The 20,601-nt window shown below is 46.0% G+C and overlaps 2 protein-coding genes across 4 annotated transcripts; one reads left to right on the forward strand and one right to left on the reverse strand.

The window, feature by feature from the left end:
• Positions 1-4,853: 4,853 nt before the first annotated feature.
• On the reverse strand, positions 4,854-10,709 carry LOC123096082 (probable E3 ubiquitin-protein ligase ARI1). 3 transcript variants are annotated; one of them, XM_044517681.1, is made up of 6 exons: positions 10,585-10,709; positions 9,403-10,473; positions 8,581-8,613; positions 8,195-8,471; positions 5,882-6,362; positions 4,854-5,809 (listed from the first exon to the last, which is right to left on the reverse strand). In XM_044517681.1, the coding sequence occupies exons 2-6, from the start codon at positions 9,541-9,543 to the stop codon at positions 5,137-5,139; spliced, it is 1,605 nt and encodes a 534-aa protein (XP_044373616.1). In that variant the 5' UTR covers positions 9,544-10,473; positions 10,585-10,709; the 3' UTR covers positions 4,854-5,136. The 3 variants fall into 3 exon arrangements, with proteins under 3 accessions (XP_044373616.1, XP_044373617.1, XP_044373615.1); XM_044517682.1 differs by lacking the exon at positions 9,403-10,473; XM_044517680.1 differs by having other exon boundaries at positions 9,403-10,703.
• A 5,950-nt stretch (positions 10,710-16,659) lies between these two features.
• Positions 16,660-18,186, forward strand: LOC123099553 (metacaspase-1). The gene is made up of 3 exons (XM_044521691.1): positions 16,660-17,056; positions 17,136-17,475; positions 17,552-18,186. The coding sequence occupies exons 1-3, from the start codon at positions 16,699-16,701 to the stop codon at positions 17,937-17,939; spliced, it is 1,086 nt and encodes a 361-aa protein (XP_044377626.1). The 5' UTR covers positions 16,660-16,698; the 3' UTR covers positions 17,940-18,186.
• The last annotated feature ends 2,415 nt before the right edge of the window (positions 18,187-20,601 follow it).

The raw sequence follows: 20,601 nt of genomic DNA on the forward strand, positions 1-20,601 counted from the left end.
CCTCTAGTCATCTAAGTGATACATGATCCGAATCGACTAGACCGTGTCCGATCATCACGTGAGACGGACTAGTCACCAACGGTGAACATCTCCATGTTGATCGTATCTACTATACGACTCATGTTCGACCTTTCGGTCTCTTATGTTCCGAGGCCATGTCTGTACATGCTAGGCTCGTCAAGTCAACCTAAGTGTTTCGCATGTGTAAATCTGGCTTACACCCGTTGTATGTGAACGTTAGAATCTATCACACCCGATCATCACGTGGTGCTTCCAAACAACGAACCTTCGCAATGGTGCACAGTTAGGGGGAACACATCTCTTGAAATTTTAGTGAGGGATCATCTTATTTATGCTACCGTCATTCTAAGCAAATAAGATGTAAACATGACAAACATCACATTCAAATCATAAAGTGACATGATATGGCCAATATCATCTTGCGCCTTTGATCTCCATCTTCGAGGCGCGGCATGATCACCTTCGTCACCGGCATGACACCATGATCTCCATCATCGTGTCTTCATGAAGTTGTCTCGCCAACTATTACTTCTACTACTATGGCTAACGGTTAGCAATAAAGTAAAGTAATTACATGGCGTTTTCATTGACACGCGGGTCATACAATAAATTAAGACAACTCCTATGGCTCCTGCCGGTTGTCATACTCATCGACATGCAAGTCGTGATTCCTATTACAAGAACATGATCAATCTCATACATCACATATATAATTCATCACATCCTTTTGGCCATATCACATCACATAGCATACCCTGCAAAAACAAGTTAGATGTCCTCTAATTGTTGTTGCATGTTTTACGTGGCTGCTATGGGTTTCTAGCAAGAACGTTTCTTACCTACGCAAAAGCCACAACGGTGATATGCCAATTGCTATTTACCCTTCATAAGGACCCTCTTAATCGAATCCGATCCGACTAAAGTGGGAGAGACAGACACCCGCTAGCCACCTTATGCATCAAGTGCATGTCAGTCGGTGAAACCTGTCTCACGTAAGAGTACGTGTAAGGTCGGTCCGGGCCGCTTCATCCCACAATGCCGCCGAATCAAGATAAGACTAGTAACGGCAAACAAATTGAACAAATCATCGCCCACAACTACTTTGTGTTCTACTCGTGCATAGAATCTACGCATAGACCTAGCTCATGATGCCACTGTTGGGGAACGTAGCAATAATTCAAAATTTTCCTACATGTCACCAAGATCAATCTAGGAGATGCTAGCAACGAGAGAGAGGGAGTGCATCTTCATACCCTTGAAGATCGCTAAGCGGAAGCGTTACAAGAACGCGGTTGATGGAGTCGTACTCGCAGCGATTCAAATCGCGGAAGATCCGATCTAGCGCCGAACGGACGGCGCCTCCGCGTTCAACACACGTACAGCCCGGGGACGTCTCCTCCTTCTTGATCCAGCAAGGGGAGAGGAGAAGTTGAGGGAGAACTCCAGCAGCACGACGGCGTGGTGGCAATGGAGCTCGTGGTTCTCCGGCAGAGCTTCGCTAAGCACTACGGAGGAGGAGGAGGTGTATGAGGAGGGAGGGGCTGCGCCAGGCAAGGGGGTGCGGCTGCCCTCCCACCCCTCCACTATATATAGGGGCAAGGGAGAGGGGGGCCGGCCCCTTAGATCCCATCTGGTGGGAGGGGCGGCGGCCAGGGAGGGTGGCTTGCCCCCCAAGTCAAGGGGGGCGCCCCCTCCAGGGTTTCCTCCAACCCTAGGCGCATGGGCCCTAGGGGCAGGTTGGCGCCCAGCCCACTTAGGGGCTGGTTCCCTTCCACCTACAGCCCATGAGGCCCTCCGGGGCAGGTGGACCCTCCCGGTGGACCCCCGGAAACCCTTCGGTGGCCCCGGTACAATACCGGCATACCCCCGAACACTTCCGGTGACCGTATGATGATTTCCCATATATAAATCTTTACCTCCGGACCATTCCGGAACTCCTCGTGATGTCCGGGATCTCATCCGGGACTCCGAACAACCTTCGGTAACCACATACTATTTTCCATAACAACTCTAGCGTCACCGAACCTTAAGTGTGTAGACCCTACGGGTTCGGGAACCATGCAGACATGACCGAGACACCTCTCCGGCCAATAACCAATAGCGGGATCTGGATACCCATATTGGCTCCCACATGTTCCACGATGATCTCATCGGATGAACCACGATGTCGGGGATTCAATCAATCCCGTATACAATTCCCTTTGTCTATCGGTATGTTGCTTGCCCGAGATTCGATCGTCGGTATCCCAATACCTCGTTCAATCTTGTTACCGGCAAGTCACTTTACTCGTTCTGTAATGCATGATCCCGTGGCTAACTCATTAGTCACATTGAGCTCATTATGATGATGCATTACCGAGTGGGCCCAGAGATACCTCTCCATCATACGGAGTGACAAATCCCAGTCTCGATTCGTGCCAACCCAACGGACACTTTCGGAGATACCTGTAGTGCACCTTTATAGCCACCCAGTTACGTTGTGACGTTTGGTACACCCAAAGCATTCCTACGGTATCCGGGAGTTGCACAATCTCATGGTCTAAGGAAACGATACTTGACATTAGAAAAGCTCTTAGCAAACGAACTACACGATCTTGTCCTATGCTTAGGATTGGGTCTTGTCCATCACATCATTTTCCTAATGATGTGATCCCGTTATCAATGACATCCAATGTCCATGGTCAGGAAACCATAACCATCTATTGATCAACGAGCTAGTCAACTAGAGGCTTACTAGGGACATGTTGTGGTCTATGTATTCACACATGTATTACGGTTTCCAGTTAATACAATTATAGCATGAACAATAGACAATTATCATGAACAAGGAAATACAATAATAACCATTTTATTATTGCCTCTAGGGCATATTTCCAACAGTAACCGTGTAACAGATGAGTTCTCGTCCGAAACCCTGATACTCCGAAAGAGATTCTCCAGTTTGTACAAGAAGTGCGTCCAGTTTTTGGCATAACCCTCTCTACTTTTTGCACATGCTATGTGGGTGAAAGGATGATACCATGCCAAGTTTCAACATTTTCAGAGTTCATTTTGTAGTGATTTTCAATTTCACGGTCATTTAGCTCTCTGAACAAAAAAGGTAAATGAATGAAAAACAGAAAAATGATGTCAGAACGTGTTCAAAATTGATGACTTCGCTTTGAATGGTGCATACGGAACGCAAAAAAATTCTGGAGTTCAAATAAGTTTAAAAAAATGAAGCGCCCGTGTAACAGATGCTAAGTCAGCAAAGAGTGAGGGGCGGCCGGCGGGGGAGGACCGGCGCGGGGGGATTGAGGGGGAGAGCGAGTGACTGGAGAGAGTGATGGCGTGAACATGTAAAAATATACATAAAAATACATTGATTATCAATGATCTTTTTGTGTACAATCTGAATTGTCAATATGAGTCCTCAACGGTTTAGAAACCGGTGAAGACTCATATTGCGACCACAAATTCTACACATAGAGTTCAATGAAGACCAAGTGCTTGTGATAGTTTGAGAAGTAACATATTTAAGGTGGTAAAAATCTTGCTAGGGGAGCGAGGTGGGACTAAAAACAGCCTGCCACAACCTCTTTACTACCGGTTCTTGCCACGAACCGGTACTAAAGGGGCTGGCCGGGCCCCAGCCTCTTTAGTACCGGTTCGTGGCATGAACCGGTACTAAAGATTCGCCCTGAACCGGTACTAAAGATCTCCTCCCGCCTAGCCGTTTGAACCGGCACTAATGGACACATTAGTACCGACTCAAATGCAAACCGGGACTAATGTGTCTCACATTTGACCCTTTTTCTACTAGTGCTCACATCATCAACACGACACGTGGCTAACGGTAGGATTTCAAAGCAACTCTTTCAAGTGGTCTGCCTTGCCGTGTAAGACAACTAGTTGTTTTGCAAGGCAATTGCGCCAAGGAGTCTCGAAGAATAACATCTCGGACTCTGAAGCCAAATGCACTTGTGTTTACGTTCTCAAAGTTTTCAATGAAAGATTTTGGGTTTGGATTAAGCACAGACTAGAAGAGTTCAATCTAACTTTCACTTTGACCCCCTCAATAGTACAGTTTGTCATATTGACTCAAATAGAAGCAAAATAAACTAGTAAACCAAAGTCTACACTTCTGGTTCAAATTCTACATTTGCTTCAAATGGGCATCCCATATTCTTCAATGTTTTCATAACATATTTAAGGGTCATAACTCTTTATTAAACCAAATCCTCACATACTATCGCTGCATACTAACAAAAGATATCGAGGAAGCATATTTAGGGCGCCTGTGTGTACTAGCATATTTAGGTTCATATCTCATCTAGTCCCTTACCTAACTGTTGATACTTCTGGCCCATGTGTGGCCCGTGGTGCCTATTGATCAGTTTCGGCCCATACCGTCTTTCAAACTTTTATGACCCGTGCTGCATTTCGGCCAACTTCCGGCATGTGGTTTCTCTGGGCCATTTTCAGCCCTTTGTGTTTCCTGACCCATTTACTGCCCGTCGTGCCTGTGTGGCATTTTCGGTCTATGGTGGATTTCGGTGCATTCATGACCCACGTTGGCTCTAGGCCATTTTCAACCCGTAGGGGCTTTTGGACCATTTACGGGTCGTGTTTGCTTCTGGTCTCATTTACGGCCCATGGTGTATAACAACCCATTTACGACGCGTTGTTCATCTTGGCTGGTTTTGGCCTCCAATGAAGAGCCCTCCGGATAAACAACACAAAAGAACCCTGCCAACCAATGTCAAACAATCGACCAAAAGTGTCAAGGATCAGACAGCTCCGATCTTAATAAAGAGGTTCGCATGAGAACAAGCACATCGATGGCAAGTTCATAGACAAACGACGTGTTTTACTCTTTGAATCTCGCCCAAATGATATACAGTATACAGAATACTCTTTGGGCTTCTGAATCTGGTACTACAAAATCCAATGGGAAAAAAATGCAGCTCCTATCGAGCTGCCTTCCTGAAGCCATTTCCTGTCCGGTGTGGCTGCCCAGACAGTCAGCGAGAGACTGTCCAATAGTACTACAGGCCATGAACTCCTTGGCCTTGCAGCACATTACAGCCACCTGCCGTCACGGCCAAAAAACTAGAGGAGCTAATCTCCTCCTCATCAGGCCGTGAACTCCTTGGCCTTGTCGGGGCCGCGGGGCCGGTAGGCGGCGATGATCATGGGGTCGAGGAGCAGCGGCAGCAGCTCGTCCTGGATGCACTTGTAGATCTCCCCGCATCGCGTCTGCACGATCTTGGTGAGATTCATGGCGTTCTGCTTGTCACGCCGGACGTCGTCCTCGTCCGGCACCGGCCCGTACTCGGTGGCGAGCACCTTGGAGAGGCGCTCCACGTTGCTCTCCAGCTCCTCCTGGTAGTTCTCGAAGAGGCCCTGCGCGATGGGCAGGCTGTGGCGGTTCGCGGGCCACGTCCGCACCTTGTCGTCGTCGCCGAACATGTAGTAGGCGAAGACGTAGGAGCGCGACAGCACCTGGCGTGACTGCAGGAGGCCGCGGTGCGCCTCGGTGAGCCAGCTGGCGTCCTGGATGAGGGACTGGTCCCGCAGCGCCTCTAGCACCTTCACCCGCTCATCGATGGCGGGACCGAGCATGTCGTGCTCCAGCTTGTGGGAGTCGCCGTGGATCTTGAAGCGGTCGTAGTAGTGCGTGTAGCGGTGCAGGTTGCGCTTGGCGTTGTCCACCTTCTTCTTCTCCTCCCCCACGAAGCGGTTGCAGCTGTGGCCGTCGATGCTGTCCCAGTTGTGCGCGAACCCCGTCGCGCCGCCGCACTTCCAACTGTACCATCATCCATGGATTCGATCACGCCAAGAAGCAAGCATGCATATCGTCGTGCCGATGGTTACTTACCATAGATGCTGGCCGCACTTGCAGGTGACGAGGTTGCAGCCGCCGTCCTTGACGATGGGCTTGAAGCACTTGGGGCAGCTCTTGGTGTTGGCGAGGATCCAGTTGACGGTCTCCGACTCGCCGTTGCACTTGACCTCCCACATGTCCCACATGGTGCAGGGGCACGGCGAGTGCGCGGCGGCCGCGCACGCGAAGCAGAAGCCCAGGCCGCAGGGGCACTCCACCTCGGTGTAGCGCTCGCCGGCGCCCACGCGGATCGCGCGGCCGCAGTGCGGGACGCTCGGGCACCACTTCACCGACTCGTTGTTCTCGAGGTACGACTCGAGGAGGAAGCGGTCGAAGCGCCTGGCCGCGTCGGGGTACTTGCCGGCGAGGAGCTGCTGCACCACGGCCTCGTCGCACACCACCGGGCACTTCACCCCCATGCACCGGATCTGCTTCTTGCCGCTATCCACAGACGCCTTGAAGTGCTCCGTCCAACCTGCAGAACGCACAAATTAAGAGCGAAAACTACACCAGTAAGGAACTAAGGATTGATTATCCTTGCACATCGCAGAAGTGCTCCTCACTCGGCAAAGAAAGTCGAGTTGCTCAATCAAAGGTCATGAAAACGGGATTATTTATCTAATGGAAACCAGATAGGTGCATATTTTGTAGGAAAAGTGTGCTTCTTGCGCACGCAAATGCATACAGGTTCGAATGATAAAATCAGACAAATCTAACATTCAAGTATCTATAATCACACCATTGGAATGTGGTTCTAACCATTTTAAATTTGTTTTTGAGGACGTTGCGCTTACGTGTCTACCATGTCACTTCTGTGTCATAAAAAAATAGCAGTAAAAAGCATAACATATAATGATTTTTTGGGGGAAATGTCTTTTCCAATTTCAAAAATAAAACTAGTACGTTCCATATTATATGTCGCTGCTCTAGTACAACTTTGTACTATTTTTTGGGGGAAATGTCTATTCCAATTTCAAAAATAAAACTAGTCCGTTCCATATTATATGTCGCTGCTCAAGTACAACTTTGTACTCAAGTTGTACTAGAGCAGCGACAATTAATATGGGCTGGAGGGAGTACTAACTTTTAAATTTTGAAATTTCCGGAAAATTTTGAATTTCTTTTGGGGAAATGGTTGTGAGATTAAATTCCACGGGAAATTTGGAGTTCCTCACAATTCTCAAAACTGAAGCCATGTGATTAAAATTTATGACATTTTGTGTACTTTTGAAAAGATTGGACTTTAGAAACCTGAATTTTTTTTAAAAATATATCTATTTTTTTTACAATATGATGAAGGTAATGCAGTAGACACGTGGGCACTGGTGCTGATATAAGGACCAATCCATGTCATGGCCTGTCCAGCCCATGAGAAACCGAGTGCTGGGCCATGGAACACCAAGCCAGGAGCAATTTCCTTCAGCCTGCCCTGCCCAACTATTTGCTTCAAGCTCCGCCGGTGGTGGGCAACATGTCATAAAACCAATTTTCAATGGTCAAAACTGCTTAGGAGTGGTTCAGGGAGTATTTTACCCCATTTTGATACTCGAGGGTTTAGTTTGTCTGGTACTCCCTCCGTTCCAAATTACTTGTCTCAAAAGTGGATAAAAATGGATGTATCTACAACTAAAATATGTCTAGATACATCCACTTTCGTGACAAGTAATTCCGAACGGAGGGAGTATTATGTATAAGATGCTAATTAACGGGGCAACTCTATTATTCCCTTTTTAAGAAATTGAGATCCTCTGGGGCCTACTTTCGAAAGAAAAAAAAAAGTGCACATTCAAATGGACGACGGGTTGCAACCTACACTTTATCCTATCTTATAAATTCTGTGCAACTATATAGGATTTACAAAATGTGCAAGTTGATGTTGCACAAACTCCTTTTTGTACATTTTTAGGACTGATGATAAGCAACTTAGTCAATTAGAAATAAAAATTTCATATGCTATTGAGAAATAGATAATCCATTAACAAAGACAAACCTTTGGAACAACTGCATTTCGCTATAGAGTGAGAAATTTGCTTGGCTAACTCGGGCTAAAGAATTGTGTGTTGACCTTATTATAACTCAATAAAGTACACTGTTGAAATTATTATGCTATGTGATACCATGTAGTATTGTATTTTCAAAAATTTTGCTCCTATGATTTGGATTTGTTATGTCCATACATGAAAATTAAATTGTGCATGTCAAGTGTACCCTCGTTGGTAAAATGCTAGCCCTAAATACTAGCAAAAGATTCTTAGTAAGTTAAACTGTAAAGATACAAGATAAAACATTGTGAAGGGGAAAACTCACAGTCATTGCAGAAATAATGGCCACATTCCATGATGGAGACGGCACCCACAGAGAATTCATCAAAGCACACCATGCAGTTCACCACTCTTGAGGGCAGCGCCTTGCCGTTGATATTCTCCTGAAGCACGATGCCTGCCTCTCTGAACATGCGGTCTCGCCCCTTCCTGTCGAGGTGGTCGTAGATGCAGTCTATCTTCCACCGATGGTGGATGAGGAGAGCACGAGCGTTGTGCTGCTTGACGTTGAGCAAGTTCATTACCATGGATAGATCTTGTTGCTGTAGGTAGAGAACCAAAGAGAATATTGTACATTACTCCTCTGATCACAGTTGGGAGACACGTATAATCTGAACTCCAAGCAGTGCCTAGTATAGTGACTCTAGTTACCTGTGCAGTGGAAAGAGACTCTTGTGTAATTGCCTGCAATAACAGATGGAAGAGTAGTTCAGTAGTGCATCTTCTGATTTACAGTAAAACAGCAGAATAAATATTAGCTAATCCAACTAAAGCAAACCACTCGGGAAAAAATGAGTGTTGAAAACTTAAGACTAGGTTATTGCAACCACAGCAATCCGTCAATCAGCGTCAAGGAGAATTTCTGTATTGTCCAATCAAATTTTACACTGATAAGAAAGAGAGCCCATGCAAGACACAGAGGGAGTCTGCTCGAGTGAAAGCTCGTTTTATGATTTCTCCAAAATTTCTGTCGAGCCATTTGCCGGGATATTATACAGTAGGATTCATGTGATCCAAAGGGCTTCTATAAGAAGAAAAGAAACTATGTGGACTATTTTGAAATCCAAATTCCTTTGAAAATACCTTGACAGCGAGAGCGAATAGATGAAAATTGTGCTGAACTAAATATCTTACTGCCAAGACTAAAAATCAAACCATCTATTAGTATATTGTCGTTAACGATGCCCTCCACTTTTATCAGTAAATAAACCTGCATCGCATTTGAATTCAGAAACCAGTGGGCGCAATAAAACCATACCACAATCCCCCATCGGAAGCCGATCTGGCAAGAGTTTATGGAAGCCTCAACATTAACCCCACCGATTAGGTAATAAAACAGAGATTCCGCGCAAACCCCAGGACCCTAATTTGTTCGCCTTCGATTTTCTTCTTCTCTTGGATCGATTCGGTAAAGATTCAATCGGGCAGTAACCGAGGGCGCAATGGGCGGCGTTGGTCGATGGGCTTACTTACCCAGCAATCGGCGGGGCGATCCGGCATCGGCGTGTCGTCCTCGAACAGGCCGTCCTCGTCGGCCTCCATAGCCTCCTCCTCCTCCTCCTCGTCTTCGTCGTAGTCATACTCGTAGTCGTAGCAATCGTCGTCGCTGGCCATGGCGGGCGAGCCCGCCGCCGGCGCCGAGGGGTTTTGGATTCGTCAACGGGGCGCGCGGGGATGGCGGCGAGGCGAGGCGAGGCGGAGCTTGGCTGGCGAGGGTTTGGAGGCCGCGGGCTTAGCGCGATGATCTGATCGGCAACATATAGATTTTGCTTGGATTAGGACTCCGCTGGGCGCTCGGCGGGCGTCGCCTCGTGCGGATGCCGTTGTGTTCAAGATCCTCGTTCGCTCCGGTCACAAAATTACGTACTAGTAAGTACTCCTTTTTCTTTGGCGGCTGCTACGAATCAGCCGGATGATTTGCTAGAAAATCATCCGGCTAACTAGCCGTCCGATCTGGTGTTGAGTCGTTGGATCCATCCCCTCATAGCTGTTGGACCGGTCAACGCATTAGCATGGTCCTTCTCCTCTCATTGCAACCGCAGTGAAGAAACACAATCACGTCGTCGTGGGGAAGCAGCACCACCCCGGCTCGTAGCAGGAACTGCGTCCCCTCGCTGCTAGCGCAGAGATGCTCCACAGACGAGCGCCGGCGATGCTTCACTAGAGCACCACAACAGCGCGGCGGTGATCCATCGCAACAGCCCGGTAGCCGCCGCACTGCTTCATTGGAGCACCACCGCCGGCGCGACAATGCTCCGTCGCAACACCCCGACGCCCGTCGTCTGCTTCATCGCAGCGTCACCGCCGGCGCAGCCGTGCTTCATGGCAGCACCCCGACGACCGCCGCGTGCTTCATTGTAGCGCCGCCGTGACCGCCGCCACGACCGCCGCATGCTTCACTGCAGTGCCACCGCTGGTGTGGCGATGCTCCGCCGCAACACCCCGACGACCGCCGCAAGCTTCACTGCAGCGCCACCGTCGGCGCGGCCGTGCACCATCGCAGCACCTGACGCTGCGCCGGCGGCTTCACTGCAGCGCTCCCCTCTGCAGCAGTGAGATCCACAAGTATCGGTACGACGGCGAGACGCGAGCTGCCGGAGCGGAGAAGCGCTGGGTACGAGATGAATGAGCGGAGGGAGGTAGGGGATGAAGCACCTGACGCAGCGCCGGCGGCTTCACTGCAGCAGCAAGATCCACGAGCATCGGTGCGACGATGAGAGACAAGCTGCCAGAACGAAGAAGCGTTGGGTGCGAGATGCACGAGCGGAGGGAGGTAGGGGATGAAGCAGAGAAGGAAAATGTGTGGCTCATGTGAAAGGATAAGGAGAAGTGGAGAGAACGGTGTGTGGGGCCCAGCGTGACGCGTGTCAAGCGAAGGGAGCGGTTTACGCGCGGAAGAAATCATCCGGCTGAAAACAAAGGTTTTCCTTTCCTTTTTCTTTCTCTCTCTCTCAAAAAAGTACTCCTTTTCTTTGTTGCTTTTTGTGGGCTGACGCTAGGCGCCGGTGGATAGGTGGCAGATCAGATCGGTGGCCTCTCCAGCCACACGATCTGGCCCCTTCTAATGGTCTGATTTTATATTTTTGCGAATATTCTAATGGTCTGATTGATTGACGTGCTCCCCAAGCGATTGAACCGCGGCGACTATATCTCGCATTAAGCGAGTCTGTAGAAAGTCTTGCCTTGAGGTTTTCGTGGTTGTTACTAAACCGGCCCATTTTTGTGAGGGGTCGATCCCTGGTCACCGCGAAGATAGCCAGCGCTACTAGCCACCGTGCCTGCCTACCATTCGTGATAAGTTAAAAGGCGCGACCTACTTGAAGCGAGTCAAGCCGTTATTCTCGCCCGGGGGGGGGGGGGGGGGGGGTCTTCTTTTGCTTTTCCGTTTTCTTCTCTCTTTTTTCATTATTTTTGCATTTGTTTCTTTGTTTTTATTTTCTTTTTTCTTTGGTTTATTTTGTTTCTTTTTCGGTTTCCATTTTTTTCTTTGTTTCTCTTGGTTTTCATTCTACATGTTTTGTATATGTCAACAACATTTTTTAATATATGTTTAACATTTTTGTATACACATTTAACATTTTTTATACATGGTCAACATATTTTCTATACATATTTTAAACATTTTGTCAAATGCTTGATTAACATTTTTCGAATACAAGATTAATTTTTTAATACATGATCAATCTTTTTTCTATACACACTTTTAAACTTTTTAAATTCTTGATTAACATTTTTAAATTAACACGAGGTCAACATTTTCTCTAAACACATCTAACTTTTTCAAATGCTTGGTTAATATTTTTTAAATATTTGTTTAACATTTTTTAAATGCTTGATTAACATTTTTATATACATGATCAAAATTTTCCATCAATTTTCAATACATGGTTTTCTATAAACACATTAAAAAAGTAAATGCTTGATTAAGATGTTTTCAAATACTTATTCGACATTTTTTCATATGCTTGATTAACATTTTTATATACATGACCAAAATTTTCCATTATTGTTTAATACATGGTCAATATTTCCCTATACACATTTAACATTTCCCAAATGTTTAATTAACATTTTTTAAACACTTGGTCAACATTTTTTTCAAATGCTTGTTTAACATTTTTAAAATATATGATAAAATTGTTTCATACACATTTTATTTTACTTTTGTACATTTTTCGTACACATCATAAATATTTTCTCTATGTGCATTTAATATTTTTCAAATGTGTGGTCAGAACTTTTAAAATGTTTTATGTAGAGTGTTTTTTTAATATATTTATTTAGAATATTTAGGAGTGTAAACAAAAGTAAAAGAACAAAAAACAAAAACAAAAATGTGAAGAAAAAAATGAGGCACTTGTTCCCACACGCCTGGGCCGGCCCAACTCGTGCACCCTTCAGCGATGGTTCCTACTAGCTCGCTGAACACAAGATATAGGGGCGCCCTGACTGGACTCCCTCGTGTCTCTAAGTGCGCATCGCCAAGGCCACCGATGGCCGGTCCCCGTAGCCGTCATCGTGTCCCCGCTCGAAGTTTGCAGTCCCACCACACGTTGCACCGCCTCTGGTGCCGCTGCGATGCTGCACACGGTGTCGCTCAATGGTGTGCCACTCATCACTCCATGATGTGTCGCACGCAACATCATGATCGACAGATTCCAACGCACTGTGGCCATGGTTGCCGCATCGCGTCCGACCGGTTCCAACACCTAGGGCTTATAGCGAACGGTTCGCAAAATCCGGGGAATGCAATTGTAGCAAAGTGGTCGCCGCGGTTGTCTGCTATTGCAACATTCCCTTGCCGCCATTGTAGCTCGTGACCGTTGTGGCTGTAGCACGTGGTCGTCACAGTCCCAACTTCACCGTCAAATATTTTGATGAGTGGATGCAAACCTTCGGCTTAACGGCTTATACACTTCATTCTTCTATGTATACCCTTATGTTACCCTTTTGTAGCAAAAGGCTCGACATTATTCTTGCCCTGTCAGCTTTGTTTGTGAACTCATGTCATGTTCTTTCTTTTCAGTTCTTGGGCATTAGCCTTTGTAATTTCTTATTTTTGTCAAACTGATAAGTCAAATGGGCGTCCCGGATATAATCTTGTTTGAAACATTGGCAATTCTTCCTTGATCTTTGCCACTTTCAAGTTCCTTTGGCTGATTTGGCACTCTGATCTTCAACGGTTGATTGCTTCGCCTCTTTACTTTTAGTAGCAAATGCCACCACCTTGATTGAATTTTATCATTTTAAAACAAATATGAAGTAGCACTCTTATGACTATCTTTTTTATCTGATAAACTTGTTTGATCACCTCTTTCTTCTTCCTGGAGCTCCAGAGCAATTCTTTTTGATTGAAATGGTATTTGACATGTGATTGTTTCTCAAGTGTTGATCTTATTGGAGTTGCAAAATCTAGTTGAGATATCTAAAATGTGGAAGAGAATGTGGCCTTGAATCCTACATGTCCCATGATGAATATCGATAAATATGGCATAATGAGGTATCCATGATGAGGTATCCATGATAAATTGGCGGCCCAAAAGGAGGATACGAAGTTTATGCATTGAACTTCTCCCTTCGCTAATCCCGGTTTTCAAACTTGTGCTTCGGAGGTGACTTTGAATTCTTTGTACTACTTGTTAAATAAGCATTTTTTTTCCGTTTCATCTCCTTTTGATATTTAGCGAGTAACTCTTCAAAAGTAAACTTTTGATGTGTTACCCTTGTGTGTATTGCGGCATTTGTCTTCATTGATTTTGCATGCATCAGTCTTTGAATTTCCTCGCTACCCCAACACTTTGATGTCTTTGTTGTATTTTTGATAGAATTATCGCCTTCAAGAATGTCTTAATTGTGCTCCTAAAATTGTCTTTATGTGAAAATTTGAGTTGGTATTCATCTTCTAATATTTTAATGAATCGGCTCGAGGTGACTGATGTGATAGCCTTTTGTCATCAAGACCAAACTAAATAGAGTGGTTCAGGTTTGAAGCCCTCACCCAATTCGGCAATGTATTTATTCATTCTTGTATTATGTTTCCTCCATGTTTCCAAATAAGTTATTATGCTAGCACCGGCTTCCTCAAAACATTTAAACCTTGGCTTCATGTCTCTGAAACCAAAATAGTTACAGCATATAAGTCTCATTTGAGACAAAGTGTAAACCGAATATGAAACATGCAAATCTACCAATGTAGTATAAACTTTGAATAAAACAATAGGGACAGATTTAGCTGTAATAAATTCTCACCATCGGCCTCTCCAGATGGTACTGTGTGTTGACTGATATGCTTTGTGACAATCCTATTGCTAACAAATAAATTGCACCTTTTCATGGTCTCTCAATTTTTTTATTAGGATTTTGCTAATAGGTGCATCAATAATAAAGTTGTGACTAAATCAATTTTTTGATAAATTACTTGCAAGAATTACCACTTTAAATATGTTGAAAGAGCACGATGGTTGTTCACGGATCTGCCATAATCTCTTCAAGCAGAACCCGGAAAACTGAGGACCCGGCATGCCCAAATTAGTGTTATGGTGAACAAAAAAATGTTCTGGCATTGGTCTCTGCTCGTGAGGTATAACATCTATTCTCGTTAATTCCATCACGCCTGTGTTCACCTTCGAATTTATAGAATTCATATCCACTACCCTGTGTAGAAGAAGATGGATCGTATTCCTCCTAATCTCCACCTCCCACAAACTAGCAAATAGTGGGATAGTGCTTCCAATGATACGAGTAGAAGCTAAACTAGGCGGAGAACCTAGCTTGCAAATTAAGTATAACTCCTACTGCCCACTCTAATCATATATTCGCTATGTTTCAATGTACTTCGCATATTAGGTCTGAGGACACTGTTACGGAAGCCGGCCATCCAACTATAGTCACATACATTTCAAACCGGATTTCAACAGACCGGACGAATTACATGCAAACCGAATGATTTTCATCCAAACCAGAGCACATTCATTATATTTTTGTCATATTTTAATTTAAAAAGCGAGCGGACCTAAACCTAGCCTACGGCAATGGCCATCCCCACGTCCTTGTTGTTCCCTTACAGCGATCACCGGGCTCATCTCGCCGTCTCCATGAGCAGTGGAGATAAGACCCACGAAGTGAAGGTGCGGTCACCGGTGAGAAAGGGTAGAGCATGGGAGACGGACCGTCCCACTAGGGACTCGAGGCCCCGCCGCCTCCCATGCCCTACTTATCCTCATCAGAGTCCGCGACATGTCTACCGCTGGTGGACGTGAGATCCACGATGAAAGTGGAGGGGCCGGCACGCTCGTCGTCCCACCGGCGCAGCTAAACAGCATTTGGTGGCGTGTAGTATGAGTAGTTGGCGGCGTTCTAGTCCGCGATCGCCTGCGCCGCCAGCGCTGCTTCTGTGTCCGGAGGTATACATCTATTTCTCGTTAAGTCCATCACGTTTCTTGCTCTCCTTCGAATTTATAAAATTCATATCCACCACCCTGTGTAGAAGAAGATAAATCATATTCCTCCTAATCAGGATCTTGCACAAACTAGCAAATAATGGGATAGTTCTTGCAATGATACGAGTAGAAGCTAAGCTAAGCGGAGAACCTTGCTTGCAAATTAAGTATCAATCCTACTGCCCACTCTAATAATATATTCGCTCTGTTGTCGCATGGGACATGTGGTTAGCAAACTCAAAATTCACATATATTCACTCTGTTTCAATGTACTTCTCATATTAGGTGTCTTTGAGTCTATGATCAAGTTTATAGAAAAACAATATGATAGTTTGCAATAACAAATACAGTAGTACAATGTATAGTAAAAAAATCCTAAATATATGGGATGGGAAAATATAATCAATGAATCTAATGGTATTGATTTGGTATTGAAGATACTAATAAATTTTCTCTACTCACAAGGTTTGACTTAAGACAATATACATATCGAAGTAAGGGCATCTCCAACGCTGACCCCCAAACTGGAAACCGCATCCGTCCGCGAACCCGGAGGAAGGGGGCAGTCCGCGGACACGGATGGATGGCCGGCTCCCGCATCCGTATCGCGGACTGGTACCCTGTCCGCAGACGGATGCGAGAACAAATTTGCGGTCAGCATTGAAGACTCCCTTACATTAACCAACCTCATTCAAAATGCACTTCTACAAACAAGTAGCGAGCTCTGGATTAACTTCAACCGAGAACCTTGGTCCAGGGTTAGCTCTAGAGCGGCATGAATGTAGGCAACTGGCTTAGGGCGGGAAAGAACGCGGGCGAGTGAGAGGATTTTTTGCTGGGCCAGGGTTGTGGCAGCGGTCCGGACACCCACAAAGCAACCCCCCGCCCCCTCCTCTCGGTTTGCTTCCGGTTTGCGGGAAAAAGAACGTCCCGGTCGTTGAGCGGATCGATATAGGATTGTGTGAATGACAAAACACGTCCGGATCACGCGGTCAGGACGATTACCGGAACCCCTCTCTCGCCCCACTAGAAAATATGGATGCTGCACTGTTGTTTCTTTATCTCATCATGTGGTTGCTAGAATCATATCCCCACTCACTCCTCCACGCGGTTTCTTAATGTTCATGGTGCCACAATGCATTCGATTCTCCAACCAAAAAGAAAGAAAGAAACAGGACCGTTCCTGCAAAAGTGCTTGATGTTCATTCAAATCATGGCCTTTTCCCGGCTCGATTTAGCACTATAAAAAGGGGCATGGAGTTGAGACGAGAGATGCACGCACCACCAGGGCAGAGCAAGCAACTTCCTAGCCATACATACAAGTCAAGCCATGGAGTGTGGTCACTGCGGCGAGGGCCTGTCCATCCCGCGAGGAGCACGCGCTGTGCAATGCGCGCATTGCCGCGGGGTGACGCGCGTCGGGCGGCGGCACGGCTTCGTCGGCTTCGTCGTGAACATGATCACCAACATGGCGGGCGGCGGCCGCACGAGGCCGGCAACGCCGCCGAGGCTGCGGGAGGCGGGCTACCCCAGAGTCCAAGGCGACAAGCGCGCCCTCCTGGTCGGCATCAGCTACGCGGGCACGCATCTCCCTGAGCTGAGCGGCCCCGTCACCGACGTCAAGAGCATGAGCTTCCTGCTCACCCAGAAGTACGGGTTTCCAAGCCAGTGCATCCTCGTCCTCACCGGTAACGATCGATGAACGCCCAAGAAGTACTGGCTGATTCGAGTTTCTTGTCTGATTGTCGCTCCCGTGCTGCTTGCCAGATGAGGAGCGCGACCCGTACAGGACGCCGACCAAGTCCAACATCCTGCTGGCGATGCGGTGGCTCGTGCACGGCTGCAGCTCCGGCGACTCCCTCGTGTTCCACTTCTCCGGCCACGGCGACCAGGTGCGCGACGACGACGGCGACGAGCGGGACGGGAAGGACGAGGTGCTCTGCCCGCTCGACTCAGACCCGGCCGACTACGGCAGCGACATCCGGGACGACGAGATCAACGCGGCCCTGGTCCGGCCGCTCGTGCACGGCGTCAGGCTCCACGCCGTCGTCGACGCCTGCCACAGCGGCACCGTGCTCGATCTCCCCAACCTCTGCAAGATCAAAAAGTACTACAAGATCATCGACGCCGCACTGCACGTAGTAATAATCGATTAATGATGCCATTGTTTTGCCATTTTGGAGGAACGGCGAATCGGAATGGACGGACCAGAGCGCTCCGAACGGCGCCTGGAAGAGAACGAGCGGCGGGCAGGCGGTCCTGATCAGCGGCTGCGCCGACACCCAGACGTCGACCGACGGGATCGGCGACGAGCTCGTGGGCATGGGGGCCCTGACGTACAGCTTCTTCACGGCGGCGCTGTTCGCGCAGCGGACGCCCACCTACGCGCAGCTGCTGGCGACGATAAAGGCGATCATCCGCGAGCGCAACGCCGACGGCCGGGTCAGCTGCAAGCTCCCCGAGCCCGTCTGCTCGCTCGTCCGCAAGGTGGTCAACTTCAGCGGCGTGCAGGAGCCGCAGCTGACTTCATCGGACAAGTTCGACATCAGTCGGACACAATTTCTGCTGTGAACCAGCTACCTCTGTCCTCTGCAGCTCCCTAATTACGGCAAGCTTTCCTACCTGTTGGTGACAACTGACTAGTCAAACCGATGTATGGTCTTCGTGGTGAGACCTGGATTGTGCTAGATCAGTTACGTCTATGTGGCTTATTAGTCACGGGCCATCCAGCGGCGCCGCTTGTGTCGTACGTGTATTATTACATAGTCGTATCATATTTCCCAAGAAAAAGAAATTTGGTGTTTTTAAGTTTTAACTAGCAAAACGATCCGTACATTGCAACGGGAGAAAAAAAAATCATAATCTCCCATGGCCATGACTACATTTTGTTGCATCACCGAGATACACTATCACACTCATTTTCGTGAAATCATCAAAGTTTTTCAAATTCTTGAACATTTTTACAGATTTCAAACATTTTTCTAAAATCATGAACATTTTTTAATTCATGAAAATTTCATACTATTTGCAAAAAATGTGAGCATTTTTTAAAACATTTTTCTTGAATAGGCCAACATTTGTAGAATCGACGAACATTTTATTGAAAATTGGTGGAACAGATTTTGGAATTGACGAACGTTTTTTGATTGAACCAGCATTTTTTTAAATGCACACTCATTTTTTGAATCAACGAAATTTTATGAATCAACAAACTATTTGGAAATTCATGAACAATTTTTGAATTTTTAGGATATTTTTCAGTTCATGAATTTTTTTGAATTGCCAAAATTTTGTTCAGTTTCATTAACATTTTTGAATACAAGAACTTTTCTCAAAAATGATGAACATTTTTTTATTTCCTGAACATTTGTTTCAAAAATTACGAATATTTTTTGAATAAGCAAACTTTTCTTTAAAATCCTAAATATTTTCTGAATCTGCAAACATTTATGAGTTATTAAACATTTTATTTCAAAATTCTTTTTTTAAAGTTTGTGAACTTTTTTGAAGTCCTAAATTATTTAAAGTAAAAAAAAGGAATCAAAATTTAAAAAACAGGCCGCCCAGACATGGGCCGGCCAAACAGACTCGTTGTGTCTTCTTCCAGCGCGCAGAGCGTAGTATAGGAGGTTCGCACTACATAGGCCGGCCCAGGCGGGGATTCCCCTTTGTGAAACTTTTTTTATCACTTATTGGTGGCAACGGTGGGTAATATTTTACAACTTTGGGGCAATTTCGTTGACATACCGCCAGAAGCAATAGCCCCTTTATTATTAGGTATAGAAAAAGGGCAGCCCTACGCGTCAGCCGGAGGATAATGAGAAAATATCCGGCGGTCCGTTGACCATTGGATAGACACACTAATGACCGTTTGATGTGTCCACGTGAGTAGCCATCCCTTTGCAACAAGAATGATGTTGTAGTATTTTCTGCAACAGATGTCTTGTTGCAGAAAATTTCCGCAACCGAGGTCTTGTTGCGGAAAAGTTCGGCAACAAAGGTCTTGTTGCAGACAAATATATATTAAAATCCTTTGTTGCAAAAGCTTGTGGATGTGTCTGTCGTCATTGCAACAAGACCCTTGTTGCAATTGCAACAGGGTCTTTGCTAAAAAAAACATCCTCTCATCACTAAAACATTTTGGGATTTAAAAGATACAAAATAGTGAAACATTACACAACTTAATTAAGCACTCGAATGAACCACACTTAATTATACATAACTTGAACTCCAATATAATCAATATATCACTCAATGGAAACATTTCTCTCATAGATTGCACATACACATAGCACATAAACATTACATACAACAATTGAACACACATATGCCACGTAAACATTACATACAACAATTGAACACACACACATTTTCTGCATGTTGGTGAACAAAATCATTTATCCATGAACGACTCCCAAAGTCCTTGTATATATACTCCTTTCTTTTCTTTTTACTCCGCATATAAGATTTATCTGAAGTCAGACTTCAAAAAGTTTGATCAAATATATATTAATAGATATCAACATCTTCAATATTAGAGTTATATAATAGCAAATATTAGTTTCACGATGCATCTAACGATATTAATTTTGTATAGTGACTGTTGACTTCAGACAAACCTTATACGCATATTAAAAAGACGAGATTAAGGGGGGATTAGATGATTCGCCACACTTTATCAGGGGTTTGATGATTTGCCGTAGGTCGTTACTTATATAATCCCATCAGAAAGATGAACAACGCTACAGACACCACAGATAGCTGGATGAACCCGTACGTGCTTCACTTGCAAACTAGTAATAATAATCTATATTAGTACTACTTGGGTACTTAGGTTAGCTCCTCCTAGTGCGAGGCCTCCACTAACCTAAATCATTCCTTACTGTACGTCCACATTTGCATCAGATGCATGTCAAGGTCGCCTTCACTCATCAGTTGCTGCCACACCGTCTGTCCGTCCGCCCCGAGCAGCATCCAAGTCCAAGTGAAGAAGCCTGTCAGGCCCGGAACACCTTGGCCCGCACAGGGCCGCCGGGCGTGTACGCGGCGATGTCCATGGGCTCCGTGAGCAGCGGCAGCAGCTCGTCCTGAATGCAGGTGTACATCACCCCGCAGAGCCTCTCGAGGATCTTGTCGAGGTTGACAACCTCCTGCTTCACCTTCACTATCTCCTAGTCAGGCAGTCCTGAATGCTAGAATTGTATTAACCGAAAACATAATACATGTGTGAATA

This window comes from Triticum aestivum, chromosome 4D (genome assembly GCF_018294505.1).
Source record: "Triticum aestivum cultivar Chinese Spring chromosome 4D, IWGSC CS RefSeq v2.1, whole genome shotgun sequence".
Lineage (NCBI taxonomy): Eukaryota > Viridiplantae > Streptophyta > Magnoliopsida > Poales > Poaceae > Triticum > Triticum aestivum.